This window comes from Anomalospiza imberbis, chromosome 20 (genome assembly GCF_031753505.1).
Source record: "Anomalospiza imberbis isolate Cuckoo-Finch-1a 21T00152 chromosome 20, ASM3175350v1, whole genome shotgun sequence".
NCBI classification, from domain to species: domain Eukaryota; kingdom Metazoa; phylum Chordata; class Aves; order Passeriformes; family Viduidae; genus Anomalospiza; species Anomalospiza imberbis.
The window spans coordinates 8777206-8792567 of record NC_089700.1 but is presented as its reverse complement, the minus strand read 5'-3'; the positions used below and the strand labels follow the sequence as shown (position 1 = coordinate 8792567).

Below are 15362 nucleotides of genomic sequence, written 5' to 3'. Positions count from 1 at the left end.
AAGCAAACATTTCCAAAGGAAGGTGCCAAATTTGAAGTACAACATTATTGAGAAATACAAATATTGTCAGTCTTTCAAAAGGCTGGGTTTGAAAGCAGGTTCAGGGCACCAGGAAAAGGGGGCGAGAGGAATCGTAAAAACTGAAGGTTTACAGATTTTGCATGGAAACTGCTGGTTAGTTCCTGGTGCCTCCTTCTGAGGGCTTCTCACTGATGGTGTGAATTCCAACCAAAACAACTCCAAACGGTTCACGAGCTGCCCAGATCTCTACACTTCTTATTACATAATAAAATGAGCTTTACTATTTGAATTTGAAAATTCTAATTGCCCAACAAAAGGGATCTTATCAAAACATGTTTAAGACATCACTTGTGAATCACAGGCACAGCTTTCAGCACAGCTTTCTCATGAAGAAGCTGCCAAAACTCATAGGCTTGTGTTTTGTTTTTTTCAAGGCAACAAGTGGGGAGCAAAACCCTTGTTTCTTGAAAAATCCAGCAGTCCGAGGTGAGCTGCACACAGAGCAGATGGTTGATCATTGCTGTAATAATTTGGTGAGGGATACAGCAATAAATTTATCTTTTCTGGAGACAACACCCCACGTGGCGCAGGTGTCCGAAGCCAGCCCCGAGTACCGGGATCCTTCCAGTGACCAAAGGAAGGTGTGAGCAAGCTCCTACCTGAGAGATCATGATGGATCAGGTCAGCAAAGTTGGGGTCATCCCCCCACCAGAATATCCAGAGCTCCCTGCGCCCAGGCCTCTGGTCCCGGCGCCAGACGCTGAGCACGTCGGCCTTGAGGCAGCGGCTGAAGCTGCTCAGGATGGGATCCTCCTCCGTGACCGGGAACAGGATGGGGGCAGATGTTGGGCCCTGCCACACGTAGCGCTTCCATTTAATCCCAGTTAGATCAGCCTGGCGAGAGGAAAGAACTGTCAGGTGTCAGGCACCTCCAGCAAGCACATCCTGCTTCGAGGTGATGGCACGGGGAGAAAGGGATCCCTCAGAATTTAATGGAACCATGTCGGGTAGTTTTGTGTGCCTTAGGAGGTAAATTGGGAACAATCAGGGATCCTGGTTTCATAGCTCATTAAATATCTGCAGTAAAGCAAGAGCTGTTTGTTTTCACTGCAGCTTTAAGGTTACACAGAGAAAAATCAGATTTGATTTGAAGTAAAAGAGTGAAAGACGAGTGAGTAATGTTATTATTCACAGACTGACACAGTCCAATCTCCTAAACACTTGCCTTAGCAAAGAACATCTTTGGTTTCCCTTACTTGTGCACACACTGCCTTTTCCATCCAAGATTACTGCATGGAAATAGGTGATACAGTAAATCACATATTCTTCCAGTCATCTATCACTTGGGAAAATTTCACAAGTTTCTCCATGGTAAAAAATTCTGTCTCTCTCCCAGGAAGTCTCTCATGTTCACCGATTTTACCAAGAGCTAGCATATTTTTCATTCCTCTCACCACATTTCAAGGATTTCAAGCCTCGTTCTATCATTCAATTATATGTTAAACCTGCAACCACGTTGATGAATGATCCACTAAGCCTCTTCCTAGGCAAAAATTAATTTGACTTTACACAGGGAAACAGTTACTGCTCTGTGTAATGGGAAGCAGACAATTCCTGGATTATCTCCACCACAACACCGAGTTTTAGCACTCGGTTTTTTCACTCGAGCACCTTAAGGCAGGTAGGGGAGGCATTGCCCCGGGTTCTCTTTGGGAAGGCAGAGCAAGGCAGGCTGGCATTTGCTAAGAAGTTTCTAATTTTTGTCTTCCCAAAATGACAACACACAAAAGATTACTGCAACAGTTAAACCTAACATGGCAGCCTCCCTACCTTCAGCAGGAGAGCAATTTGGATGAAAGGTTGTCTGCAACAGTTGCTACTTTAGAAAGACTTTCAGATTTAAAATTGTACTATTGATCTGGAGCTGCAGGCCTGCTGCAGGCTGCAGACACTGTCAGGCTGTCCAGATTCCCCTCCATCCAAAAATACGAGTGCCACAGATTGGCACCGGGTTGTTGTAACAATCTCTGGAATCATAAATATCAGGCAGACAGCTAAGATTAGCTCATTTGCATTAAAAGCTGATGAAACAGCTCAGCACAGACACCAAAAAATTGCATCACAGTCCAGTTATATCGAATTTACTTTTGGAGCTACCAAAATTCAACAATATGAACGGTTTGATACTTGGGTTAAAAAAAAAAAAAAAAAAAAAAAAGGCTACAAAATGGTGCACATCAAAACACAAGACAGGCAGGGCATCACCAAAAGCAGCTCTCCAGAATAAAAACAAGCAGGGAAAGGGATCCGTTTAAAAGCGAGGAAGAAGGGAGGTTTCGCCTCGGATTTGCCTGGGATGTCACGAGTGAGGAGGGAAAAGAGAAAGTTCCCCGAGATGTGGGGCCGGGAGCAGCAGCAGCAGCAGCTCCCTTCCCTTGCGAGAAATAGCAGGCTCAGAGGCAGGGATAGGGGAGAAAGGAGGAAAAGTTGGAAGGCACGGGAAGGGAAGGAAAAGGCGAGTTGCGGGGAGGCCACTATCCAGGAAGAAAGCGGAGGGAGGGGCGAGGCGAGACAGACAGCGATGGAGGGGAACCAGAGGGGCATGGGAGAGTTGGCTGCTCCAGGCAGGGCCTACTCCGAGGGCTCATCCAGCAGAAGCTCTGCTAAAAATGGCTGCTTTGCTTCCACTGCCCCTTCCCCCTCCCCCAGAGCTCCGAGCCCTTCCCTCGGTGGCCCCGGGCGAGTGTGCGCCGGGGGCCGACACTCACCAGGCAGAAGAGGTTGGAATGGCAATCCTCCAGGCTGGCCCCGTTCGGCACGAAGCAGGAACTCATCCTCACAGCCACAACCCACACGCCATTATCCCACAGCCTCCGACAAGAAAGAAAGAGACAGACAGAGAGAGAGAGAGAGAGGGAGAGGGAGAGAGGGAGAGACAGACAGCGAGAGGGAAAGGGGGAGGGGGGCTCTGCACACGCACAAATAATAATACAATTAAATAAGGGATTTACAGACACACGCACGCGAAATAGTGGCAGGGGGAATAACCCGCGAGGAGAGACAGAGGTATGGGAGAGGGGGGTAAAAATATTAAAAAAAAAAAAAAAATTAAAAAAAAAAATTAAAGAGGAACTCAGAAGGTTTTCTCGTCTTCTGGAGCTCAATCGGGGGTGTAAAGCCGCCGTGGAAGGGGAGAACAGAAAGAGGGAGGTGGTAAGTAATCCAACGACGGGAGATTAAGATCAAAATCCTCCCTGTTCCTCTTGTCTTCTCGTTCGCATAAGGAGGGGAGGGAGAGGAGGTAAGGTGAAGGGGTAATTGATCCAACAAGAGAATAAAAATGGGGTAATTAATCCAGGGGGCTAGGGGTAAAAATCAGTTGACATCCCTCCTTCCTCTCTTCTCAGATGCCAAGCAAGAGAAGCAGGAAAAATAAATAATCCAGCGGGGGCAATTAATCCAGAACCCCCCCTCCTCTTCCTCCTGTTCCTTTAGTCATCAGATGAGAAAGGGGCAAATTGTGGAATGACTGGGAAGGATTGGCCGTGGGAGAGAGAAAAATCCAGGCTCGTCTCTTCGGAGTCCGAGGGCAACAGGGTGTGGGGGGGTCAGATTCTTCTCCCCTGCTCCAAAAATATTCCAAATAAATTAAAATTTAAAATCATAAAAACAAACTTCAGGGGCTAGAAGCAAGGCCAGTCTGAAGAATTCGTAAAGGCAGAGCAAGAAAAATTTCCTGGGGTGTACCCCAAAAAAAAAACATCTGCGGGGGCAGGGGAGGGGGGAAGGTATTCCTTGAGAGAGAAAGGCCGCAAAAGTCTCCTTAGCAGCCCAGCGGGGGATTAAATTCCCGTTTGGAAACCCCCCCTCCCCAAAACGAAATACTCTTCGCAGCGAGGGCGAAACCAAAATATCCTCCGTTGGGTAAAAATTCCTTCCGTGGGGAAAGGAGGGAGGGGGAGAAGGGTGGAAGGAGGAAATTGCGGGTGACCCTCGAAGTCTCTTCGGGGAAGGATGGAGGAGTCTCCGGGAGGCCGATCCCCAGCCCTTTCGGGGGAGGAGGACGCGGAAAATCGCAGAGTGTCTTCGGGGAGCCTGGTCCTCCCCAGCTGTCCTCGGGGGCCGGGGGAACCCCACAAAGTCTCTTCAGGAGAGCCCGGACCCCGCCGAGTCACCGCGGGGAGGGGGCAGCGACCCCCGCCAGACCCCCGGGCGCGGGGGGGCGGCGAGGCGGGGAGGGACCGGCTCAGCTGCGAGGCCGGTCCTTTAAAAATAAAGGGGGGGGGAAAAAAAAGAAAACAAAACAAAACAAAAAAAAAAAAAAAAAAAAACAACCCACCCCAACAAAACAGTGGGGGGAAAAAAAAAGGCGGCGGGGGTGGGGGAGGAATATAAAAAACGATCGTCTTCGGCCGGAGGGGTCTGTCCGGGGGGGCGGGGGAGCCCCGAGACCGCTCGCTCTCCTCAGGTGCGGGTCCCCGCGGGGGCGGTGGGCGGAGGGCCCCCTCCCCGAGGCTCCTGGGCAGGGCGGGGAGGCGGCGGCCGAGCCCCGGGCTCTGCTCAGCCCGAAGGGGTCGGAGCCCCGCAATTCCCGGCGCCGCCGACACACAGGGACGCGGCGGCCGCCGCCGCTGCTGCTGCTGCCGCTGGCGGAGTCGGTGCCGCGAAGCCCCCGCCGGCGCGTCGCCTCCCCTCAGCGGTGCCTCTGTCGGCGGCTGCCCGGCCGCGGCATCCTGTGGCGGCGGGAGCCTCAGCGCGGGTCCCCCATGGCCGGAGCGGGAGCGGATCCGGCTCCCGGGTAATTCCGAGACCCTTTTTCTTTAATGGCGGCCACAGGGACGGCGGCCGGGGCCCCCCTGCCGCGCTCCCATTGGCCGCCGCGCCGTCACGTGGGCGCGCACCGCCATGGCCGCCGGCGCCGCTGGGGGAAGGCGGGTGCGGCGGCGGCGCGCGGCCGCCAGGGGCGTCCGTGGCGCTGCGGAGCCCCCGCCGTGCTCGTTGGGGCGGCGCCATCTAGCGGCCGCGGGCGGCGGCGGCGGCGGCGGCGCGGCGGAGGGGCCGCGGGTTCGAGTCCCGCCGCCGCCGGGCCCGCGGCTCCCGGGGCGGTGGGATGGGTCGCGGTGGAAGGACCGCAGTCCGGAAGGGGCAGCCCCGAGCACGGGATCGTGTGTGGGACATTGCCACGAGAGAGGCTCCGCAAGCTCTCTGGGTAACGGGCTCCAGTGCTCCTTGGACAAGTTCTTCCCGACGTTCAGGTGGAACTTCCTGGGATCGGTTCCTGCCCGTTGTGCCATGTCCTGGGGGTTGGCAGAGCCTGGTGCGTCTTTTGGCAGCCCCATTTCGATATTGACACACGGGCTCAGCCTTCCCTCATCCCTGCCCGGGCTCCTGCCCATCGCCGGGGCTGATCCCGGTGTGGGCCAAGGGTTGGACTCAGTGGTCCTTGTGGATATCCTGGCATTCTGAGCCCCCCCCGGGGCACCTGCGGTCAGCCCGGGCACAGTCCGGGCACAGAGCGTCCCCCAGCACAGGGAACACTCGCCTTGGCTCCCCTTCCCCACCTTCCACCTCTTGGCAGAGGATTCCCTAGATTTGCACCGGCCCTTTGCACCACGGAGCAAATTCCAAACTGAGGCTCTTGGAGCCTTTTTGAAAAGATAGGCAAGAATTGTGAAAGCCGATTTTAATATTTAATGCAAGCGTTAATGCTCTCACTAGTTCCACAGACAGCCTCTCTGCCAAAGCAGAGCCCTACTCCAAAGCCCAGTTTTTTCCATGCCCAGATCCATATTGTGCAGTTCAAGAGGATGAAGTAGGTGGCTTCTCTGTTACTACATGCACAGATTTGCAGAAGGACTGTGAGATTATTCAGAATTAAGATGCTACAGTGACAGTGAAAGCTATTTTTAAGAGATGTTTGGAAAGTGTATATATCTTACTAATCCTCTCATATTACACATTAATTTTCTAGGCAATGCCTTGCATGTAAAATGGAAAATTTTAAATTACTATATGCAGAACTTTTACTGCAGTGTTCAAGTGAAAACACAAACCCGTGTAAAGCAGCTAAAGTAAAAGAAAGCCCTGAATGTCTCAGCTAACCTGACATTCACATTAAAATATGATATGTTCATGCAACGGCAGCACGTTGATCACAACTATGCAACATGATGATGTTTCAAAGGCCCTGCAAATTATTTCAGGACTCCTGAACAAGACGAGCGACAACCTTCTGCAAATGTCTTGATAGAGTAGGAGGAAAGAAGGACACTCTATAAATAAACTTATCATATAAGTTAAAAAAAAAAGTGAGGCTAGATATATTCACCAAGAGAAACTTTGAAGATTTACTCACACTGAGCCTATTTTTGTAAGCCAGTGTAGGCAAGCAAGATTCTTCTTTTCATCTAAATAGAAGCAGAGTATTTTTAAACGCAGGAGATTCATTCCCTCGGTGCTCATCGAAACACGGCAGCTGGGGCCGGAGCCGGGATGCGGGGGGAGGACTCCGGGGGGAAGCAAACCCCTTTCCAAGGGGAACAGATGGTTTTCCCTGGGCTGGCTGCAGCCCAGGGCTGTGAGGAGCATTCCTGGGTGCCCAGGGCCAGCCCGAGCCCCTCGGAAGTCCCAGCGGCACCGTGATGTCCCTGCGCGAGAGGGTCTCAAGTCACTCCTGCCCACGGAGAAATCCACGGGTACGAAGGACATCAGGGAAAGCAGCATTCGGCATTTAGCACACGAGAGCTGGTATGGGTGTATCACTAAGAGGAAAAAGAATCATTTGGTAAAAGGGATTTGGTAGATTTGGATATCCAGGACCATGGTTCTTGCAAGTCTGAATTGATTTCAGGATAATTGTCCCATTTCTTTTCCCTCAAACAGCACAGCTCAGTGTCTGGAAGAGAGGATTAGTGTCCAGCACTGGGTTTGGTGTGGCTGCACCTCCCAGTTTTGAGGACCTCAGCTCACGTGTCTCAGCTCACTTCTCTACATAATGCATTTTGGGATCTGGTTCATCAGTCCTGGCACATTCATCACAATAAATCCTTCTCTAGGATCCCAGCACAAGTGCAGAACATCATTTGTCCAGTAAACCTAAACACAGGATAAGGAGCTGATAAAATATCCACAAAAGAGGGAAGAAACCTAACACATCAACTGGGGAATTTTGAACTCAAACTCTTCCTGGCTCAGAACCTTGAAGCTTTCCCAGCACCTGAGAACAGCAAGACACAATGGAGAACAATCACATCCATGTCTGGTGAATTCTGCACCTGAGACACTGCTTGCCCTTGGTACTCTTTGGAAATAAAGCCTCCTGGAAAACAGAGGAGAGGCAGATTAAGAAAAGAATTGAAGAAAAAATGCTGTTGAAAATGTGCTTTGTTTTGTAGATAGGTTCTTATAGAGTTCTCATCTCTGCAACTTCCAGAAGTGCATTAAGCTGCATAATTAGCATCTGTCACACCAAGCTTTTTCCTTCCCTCTTCCTCTCCCTAGAGGGAACCTGCATAAAGAAATTTTAATATAAATTTTAGTATCTACTCTGCACAGTGCAGTCATATTAGGAAAGCTACAGGCAAGGCAGTTTGTGCTCAGTCTAAGGTTTATCTTTGTGTAATAGAAACTCCACTAGATTTTTTTTTTAGTTTTTTTTTTAATGTTGCTTGATCCAATTTAAAAATTAACCAGTCTCTTGGAAAGACAACAAGGGAGGGGGAGAGATGGTCCCCATTGCATCAGATTTAAACCAGTGGAATTGTCAGGAACTGGGCAGTTAAAGCCAGTCCTGGTATTAAATCCCAACCATCTTACATGGAAACATCCAGCCAAAAGGAGTAAGGGATGGGTGATTTCCTCTTCTAGTCAAAAGCATTTATTTTGAAAGGAATATTTATATTTTTAAAACATCTAAACAAAGTAGGAGTTGATGTTGCTTTTTCCTTGACATCAAGAGATACTCTACTGCTGAATATAAAAGTCAATGGATTACAGCATCTCCTGGTGAATCTCTGCAGGCAAAAGAAGATGCTGCCTTTTAGAAATAAAGATTAAACAGAAATAAATGCAGCTTAACAATAGCAACATGACAAACCACTCTATTATTCAGCCTCTGATTTCCATTCAGACTGTCTCCTAATTTTTTGAAGTATTTATTTTCTACTTAATTATTCCAAGAAAATTGAGATTATAGGATTGAACATACTGCCAACAACCTGAGGTATGGAGAGCAGACCGAGTGCTTAAACTTCAGCTACAGAGGTGGTAATTATTGTAATTGGTGCATGTGAAGCAAATATATCAAGTAGTGTAGAGTTCAAATTCGTGCCAGTCAGTCTCCAGTTGGCACCAACATCTCTGTCAGGAGGATACAGAGGTCTCAGCAGGGCTTATTACTGGCAACTGTTCAACAGTTCTCTTCTCCAAATGGTTTCAAGGGGATTTGGGTGGGAAGAAAGATAATTTTTAACAAATTAAACTACCTAAAAATGGCGAGCTGCCCAGAGCCACCTAGTCTGCCTTAGTCACTGCTACCAAACCATTTTAAAAAAGAAGATTAAAAATATCACTGCTGGCAAAATTGCCTACCTGGCTTTAACAACTTCATCAGATCCCTGCAAAATTACCCAAACATGTGCGGTACACCATCCTACAAGTGTGTGTAAAATATGTCCAGAGGAAAAGGTAGAGCAGAATATTTACTCAGTGTGTGCTTCTCAGAAAACCACCTCGAGTTACCAGAATCCAAATATCCCTATAAGGACATGTCCTATAGTTAAAAAAAAAAAAATTAAAATCACTTTTTAATTGAAATTTAGAAAGATTAAGAGGAATGGTTATTATGGTTATTTCCCATTAGCATTTATCTCAGCATTTGTAAGGTGTAAACCAGAGTTCAGCTTTGCACTGTGAGCTCTCACAGGAGCCTCTCCCCTGTGCCAGATTGATGTCCAGCTGCTTTGTTTAGACCTTGCTAAAATGCCTTTTTCAAATGGTGGATTTGTCATTTCTAGCAGAGGTCTCCAAGAGAAGATTTGAGTTTAATGCACAGCAATAAAAAGAGGAATATGAGAATTCTTGCTCTCTTTAGTGTCAGCTTTGGTTAAGACGTATGAATGCACATGAATAGTCTTGTCAGAATCTCTGGGGCTACTGACATTCAAGATCTAACATATTATTACTTCTGACCAGAACATTAGCTGCTGTGCAGGAAGGAGAAGGGAAAGAGGAGAAAGGGAAAAAGACAGGACCACTCCCTAATCAGACAGAAATTGTTATGGATTTCTCTGGCTGGAAATCTCTGAACAGAACTTTTCTGCTATGAAAATACAACGCTCACGTTCTCCAATCTGATTGTACAGCCTCTTTAAAATCTGCAGCAGGAAAAACAAAAACCGGCATATTTTAATGCCCGATCTTGCTCATTTTACTCATGGAAAGGATCCTAATTAACCTATAAATAATGACTGTACAACCAAGTATTACATCCTTGTAAAGGACATGTACTAAGGAAGGCTTGAGCTTTTTAAGCTGCTAACTCTATTTCTTACCATTCCTTTGAATCACTATTTTCAGATACAAATAAGCTAATTAATTTAGTTAAAATAAGCTAATTTTCATTCCAATCTCAGCAGATATCAAATCTGGATACCACTAAATTGGAAAGATTTGTTCACCAGATGCAAACATCTTCCAGTGTCCTCCTGGCTGAATGAAAAGAAAACATATGTCAGATATTTTTAGTTGCTGTTGTTCATAATTCATTTCTAAATAAATTGAAAATATTCAGATATTGGTTTAATCAGTATATTTGTGCTCTGAAATTTGAGCTGAAGGAGTACAACCAAAGGGAATACCCTGCCCCTTGTGACTGAAACCACCTTTAGAATCCATTCAGGAGCTCCAGCACATCAGACAAAGGCCTGGATTTGTTTGGAGCAATAAATGATAGAGACCTTTACATATTTGAAGTGCAACAGATGGTCCTCCAAGGAGAACATAATGACTGGCAGACAGCACTTCGTTAGAGTGGCTTGGAATGTCTTCAGCAATTATACAGGCAGTGTTTTGGGGGGAAGCCCTGTCATCTCTGAGATTCTTCCCATGGAAATTGCTGTGATTTCCTTGTTTGGATGCTAAAAAATGGTATCTTCTAAAATCCAGGCAGGGAACTGGAAAAGGAAGCACCTTTGGCCCTCCCAAGACTACTCAAGATGAGGCTCCACCTGAGAAGAGAGATGTGAGTCGAAAAAAAATTAAATCAGAATGAACAGGAAAGAACTTTGGGCACATAACTGTAAAAATGTTAATCCACAGCTAAGTATTCCATGGAAGTGTAATTCAGGAAAAAAGCCAAGGTTTAGCACAAGGACCAGCTGACTTTTAGAAATTGGGAAGTCTATAGGTACAACAGGCAGAATATCAAGGAGGAAAACACCCAAAAGACTTAAATTACTGAATAAGAACCGTTTTTTGGGAGGAAACTGTTGATTTTTGAGGCGTCCTCCTCCACATGAAACACTGTGGCTGCAGTTCTTCAGGGCAGGGGAAAGGGAGTTTTCTGAGGCTGTCCATTCTTTCCATTTTCACAGACAAGCTATTTCACAAGCCAGCAATTAATAACTACAGTTTCAAAGAAAGAGCAATAAAATGCTTATTTCTATACTGTAGATGTAGCTTAGAACAATTTAACTTCCATCTCTCCCATCCCTGTAATTCCAGGATTAATCTGTTCTGTTCTAAAACCTTCCCCACCAAATCCACTTGGAGTAAAATTTTATGTGGCAACAAAACCACAACAAAAAACATGTCCTTTCCCAATGTAACTTAAATGTTGATGGAATCATAACTGCATTACTCCCTCTCCAATTAGCAGCAGCATTCTTTATGTTTGCTTACGAAGCGTGAACCGTTCGCTTGTCACTACAAAGACCTTCTGTGGAGGACTTAAAAATACAGCCCCAGCAATTAAAATGACAACAACAGAGGTGGATTGGTCACATCATGACACAAAATATCCAGCTGTTTCTTTCCAGCAGAAGGACATGAAATATTATGAGCAAATTTTGACAGGCTACGTAACGCTGCTGGATATTCTGGGGAAAATATGGATTTCCAAGAAAGGAGGAGACTAATGTGAAACTATGTCTAAACTCACAGATTGATTTTTTCCACATGATCAGGATTGTCATTCATGCTTTTTATCTGTACAAATTTCCCTTTTTTCTTTGCTGGAACTAGAGATAATCTATTTTGTGATAAATTCTCTAAAACTAAGAAAAATTGGGGGGGTTGTCCTCAAAAATAAGGCAAAAAAGTGATCTGATAGGGTTAGATCTAGAAAATGAGATTTTGAACTTACTTAATTTGGTTGTGTTAAAAACATTCTAAGAGTTTATTAAGACCATAAGTCTCATTATAACAAACAGAACATCTTTTATAATCACATCTGTCTGCTGCTGGTTCCTGCCTATTCTGCTTCCCAATCAGATGGGAAGTTATTTGTAATACATGTGGGGAATTTAAAAAATAATTTGGAATATATATTTAAATAATAAGAAAGGCTGAAAATGAAATGTTTCAGGTTACTTTTTCCTAGTTAGCATTATAGGAGATAGATATAGAGATATAAATATAGATATATTTATCCTGAAGTGATAAGGGAGCTTTGATTTCTAATACAGCAAGAGAAAATAACTGACACACACAGAACCAGCCACTCAAGGTGGGGGAAAAATACCCAAACACTGTCTATAGAATCCACCTACAGATATATCCTTGGAGAAAAACTGATGAGAAAATTATCAGGCAGATTTTTCCTTGCGGTTTCCTTCCTGGAAGTTTTTGCCTCTCATAACAGCACAGCCAAGGCAAGTGATATGTATCAGAATTCATCCATGCAGTTTATTTTGCACATCAAATTGATTATCCATGACTTCTTAGGCAAACACAGGAATGCAGAAAACATGTCAGCTGTTATAGATAGAATATAGGGGCATTGCTCTCCTTACTTTACATTTAGAAAGAGCAGCAGATAATGAGCGCAGCCATTACCTTGAGAATAAATTTCATTTCCAAGTTCAGAAATATCTCTGGATTCTCATCTGTTTTGTGAACCAGAACTTACAGGTGGCTCATAACATTTGTCTTCTGAGCTGTGTTTGTCTCCAGAGTAATTGTCATAAGTGGGCAAAGGCTTTGATGTCCTCAGCTTCATGCCTTCAACCATGATGACCTTACAGACTCAAAGCAATCACTGCAAATACAGAAGACAAGGAAAAATTTAAGAAATAAAACCCCTGACTTTTTCCTTCCTTAAATTCTCAGAATTCATCTTCAGATTCATGCCTGTAGCAAAAAAAAAAAACAAAAACAAAACAAAACAACAACAACAAAAAAAAACCAGACTAAAATATTACCCTTCTGTATGTTTCATCTGATGTAATTGCTTGGCAACAAACATCTCTTGCTCTGCAAGTATTCTGCAGTGAATTTATTCACATCAGGAAAAACACATCAGAAAGGTGTCTAGTTTGAAAGTTTCCAAATCAGACACCAGGCACAAAAAAGCAGAGTGACAGAACAGGCAAGACACAGCCTGGAACCACTCCGGGGACACACAGACCATCTTTTCATCAACAGCCACAAGAAATATAAGACAAACAAAAGTTTGGAGATCAGCAGGTTTTGACAAACCAGTAATTAATCCTGAGCTGTACTAATAATAATGTGTGTTTGAGCAATATGGCATAAATATAATTATTCTTTGCATATGTTTGCTATTCTTTACAATGGAAACTGTTCCATTCTACACTGTGGTAACACAGTGGTATCAGACCCCATTTTGACTAAGACACCAAGCACAAGATGTTCAATCTCAGAAGGTGAACTCCTAGATATTGGGCTAATATTGAGATTCTGTAAAATACATACCATACAATAATTACATTTTATTTTGTGGTTTACAAAAATCTATTCACAAAACTACAGAAGCTTGTCAGGCATTCTTTATTCCCAAAGAGTAACATTCATCCATGAAAACAGTCTGATTTAAATAACTGTGAGTGCTGGCAGATGAAAATTACTGGATAAAGCAAATAATTTCTTATTGAAAATCAAAGCTACAAGTTTGAGTCACTCTTACTACCGAGATACTCACACCTGACCAGGCTTTAGGTACTGGAAATGCCATCTGTTTTCAGACACATTGGCCTTGCTTGTTGGCAGAATTCTTGCAGGATTTTGCAGTGAAATGAAAACAAGCCTAAATCTGGAAGACTTAAAAACTTGGCCCCTGAATGACTGCAAAATGCAAGTAAAACATGAAGTTGCAATCACAATACAGGAGTGGAGATGGAGTTCCAGCTGGAAGTTCAATCAAACCCCTTTGTATGAAGTGAGTGACCACTACTCAATTTTGCATTTGGCATCAGACTTCAGAACCTGTAGAGCAGAAATCCAGGGAGAAGGCAAAACTTGTGCTGGAAAGATCTAAAAGATTCAGGGAGGAAACTGGTGGGAAGTGCCCTTCCTCTCCCTGCAGACACTGCACAGCCCCAGCAATTGCAGTGTACAAATAAAAGGCAAGAGAACACAGCATACGGATCCTAAACCCACAAAGTGCTGGAAGTACAAGGGAGAATCAACCCCCCTCCTGTCAGGTAGAGCAGAGCCTGTGTCAACAAGAATCACACACTCCCACTGTTGCTCAACAGATGTACTTGAACTAGAGATAAGGCACTTCAAAACTCCAGGGAAGTTATGTGCAAAAGGTGTTGCCTCCTGTGCCTCTTTCCATGCAGGGAAGGGAACACCAGGCAGGATTCGGACACCTAATTCTGCAGTAAGGGAGGAAAAATGAGCACAAGAACTCTTGTCAATACAAATTATCCAGAGTAGAAGATGGGGAACAACCTTATAAAGCAAAAGCACAGAGAGAGTCAATACATTTATAAATCAGAATACATCAGGTACACTTACCACTGGAGAAAACTGTGAGTAAATCTCTCCTGAAGAAGACTTTAAGCCCATTTTCCTATTTCAAACCTATGTCACCAGTGAAGTCCCATAAATGAATATTGTCTTGCAGATAAAGTGGTTGTCTTCACCTTTTGGCAGCCGCAGTAAAAACAAAACATATCCTGCAAGGAGGTTTTACTCCTGAGAGTAATCTCCTCAAAGAGTGAGGAGAAAGCATGAGCTAAAATCACTTGCACAATCATGTTTCATAACTGTTCCTAGTCTGGTGGTGTTGATCTTTCCTGAGTACAAAAAATGCACAAACTTTTCTCCCTCTTCTACTAAGAGGGAAAAAAAAATCTGCTTATCTTTGGATACACAGAGAGTTTGGAGGAGCTCCAAACAATGGAGCACTGTGTGCCCCACTCATCACACAGACACTGAAGAAAGAGTGTGGCAAAGAATGCACAAAGTATGTAATTACTGTTTCACAAGATAATTCCATTATTAATACATCCCCAAAGATAGCATGCACAGCGCTGCAGTTTAATTAGATGGTAACTGGAGGGAGTTTGAATTTATGAGGTAATAAATATATTTTGGACGAATAAACTCCAAGGCTGAAGTGTTTATTAATCTAGAATATAAAGATTACATAGCTGATAGGAGACAACCTCAGGTTGTGCTGAGATGCCGGTTGTTTATACACTTCAAAATTAATATTTTCCTCCTTTCAGGAGCTAGGTCAGAATGCCAAGATTGCCGTGGATGGTGCTGAAAAATACTAGAAACTGCCCAACAATTCTGTGTTCTCAAAGGCAAAGGCTCTTTAAGTCTCTGCAGATGGTGTGGTTTTAAGGTTTCAACTTTTAATCAACTTGTCACCTCCTAAACTATTCAGTACTGCAAATAAACTCCCTTCTGACGCTGTCAGTGCCTCATTCTGATGGTAAAAACCACAGATTCCCTTGTAGGATAACCAGAGCCTTTACAAGACTATCAGATCTCTCCTCTGTTCCCCCCAGATATTCAATTCCATCTTCATTTCCCTGCTTTTGGATTCACCTGCAAGACCACATGAACAATTCTGGTTGAATTGTTTTTCTCTCCTGAACATGGTTGTAGAAACGTTTTGCCTAGTGCAGCACATTAAGGATTTGGAAACCAACTGTTGTAAGGATTTATATCCCAAACAGCTGCACCAGGAAGTCAGAGGAATCAAATGGTCTCATCTATTAACTTGTCCTCAGGTAGTTACAACGAGAGCTTTATAAATTACCACACAGTTCAGTCCATTCAAACCACATTTCTCTGTTATTTTGGAAGTGCCAATGCCTCACTCAGGCAAGACAGAAGACCAGGTTTGGTCCAGGAAAAACTAG

General features: G+C 44.8%; 1 protein-coding gene and 1 long non-coding RNA gene across 3 annotated transcripts in view; both read right to left on the bottom strand.

Moving 5' to 3' along the window:
- The window catches only part of MED13 (mediator complex subunit 13), a 53104-nt gene extending 50094 nt beyond the window's left edge, over positions 1-3010 (bottom strand). The window contains exons 1-2 of the mRNA XM_068210655.1: positions 2790-3010; positions 681-915 (exon numbers count right to left, since the gene is read on the bottom strand). Coding sequence (XP_068066756.1) covers positions 681-915; positions 2790-2855 — 301 coding nt within the window. The 5' untranslated portion in view covers positions 2856-3010. The remainder of the gene's footprint in view (positions 1-680; positions 916-2789) is intronic.
- A 5077-nt stretch (positions 3011-8087) lies between these two features.
- Positions 8088-14144, bottom strand: LOC137485889 (uncharacterized). Of its 2 annotated transcripts, XR_011005485.1 has the most exons (4): positions 14002-14144; positions 13360-13464; positions 12076-12277; positions 8088-10247 (listed from the first exon to the last, which is right to left on the bottom strand). It is a non-coding gene; the product is annotated as an uncharacterized lncRNA (long non-coding RNA). The 2 variants fall into 2 exon arrangements; XR_011005484.1 differs by lacking the exon at positions 13360-13464 and having other exon boundaries at positions 14002-14137.
- Positions 14145-15362: the final 1218 nt, after the last annotated feature.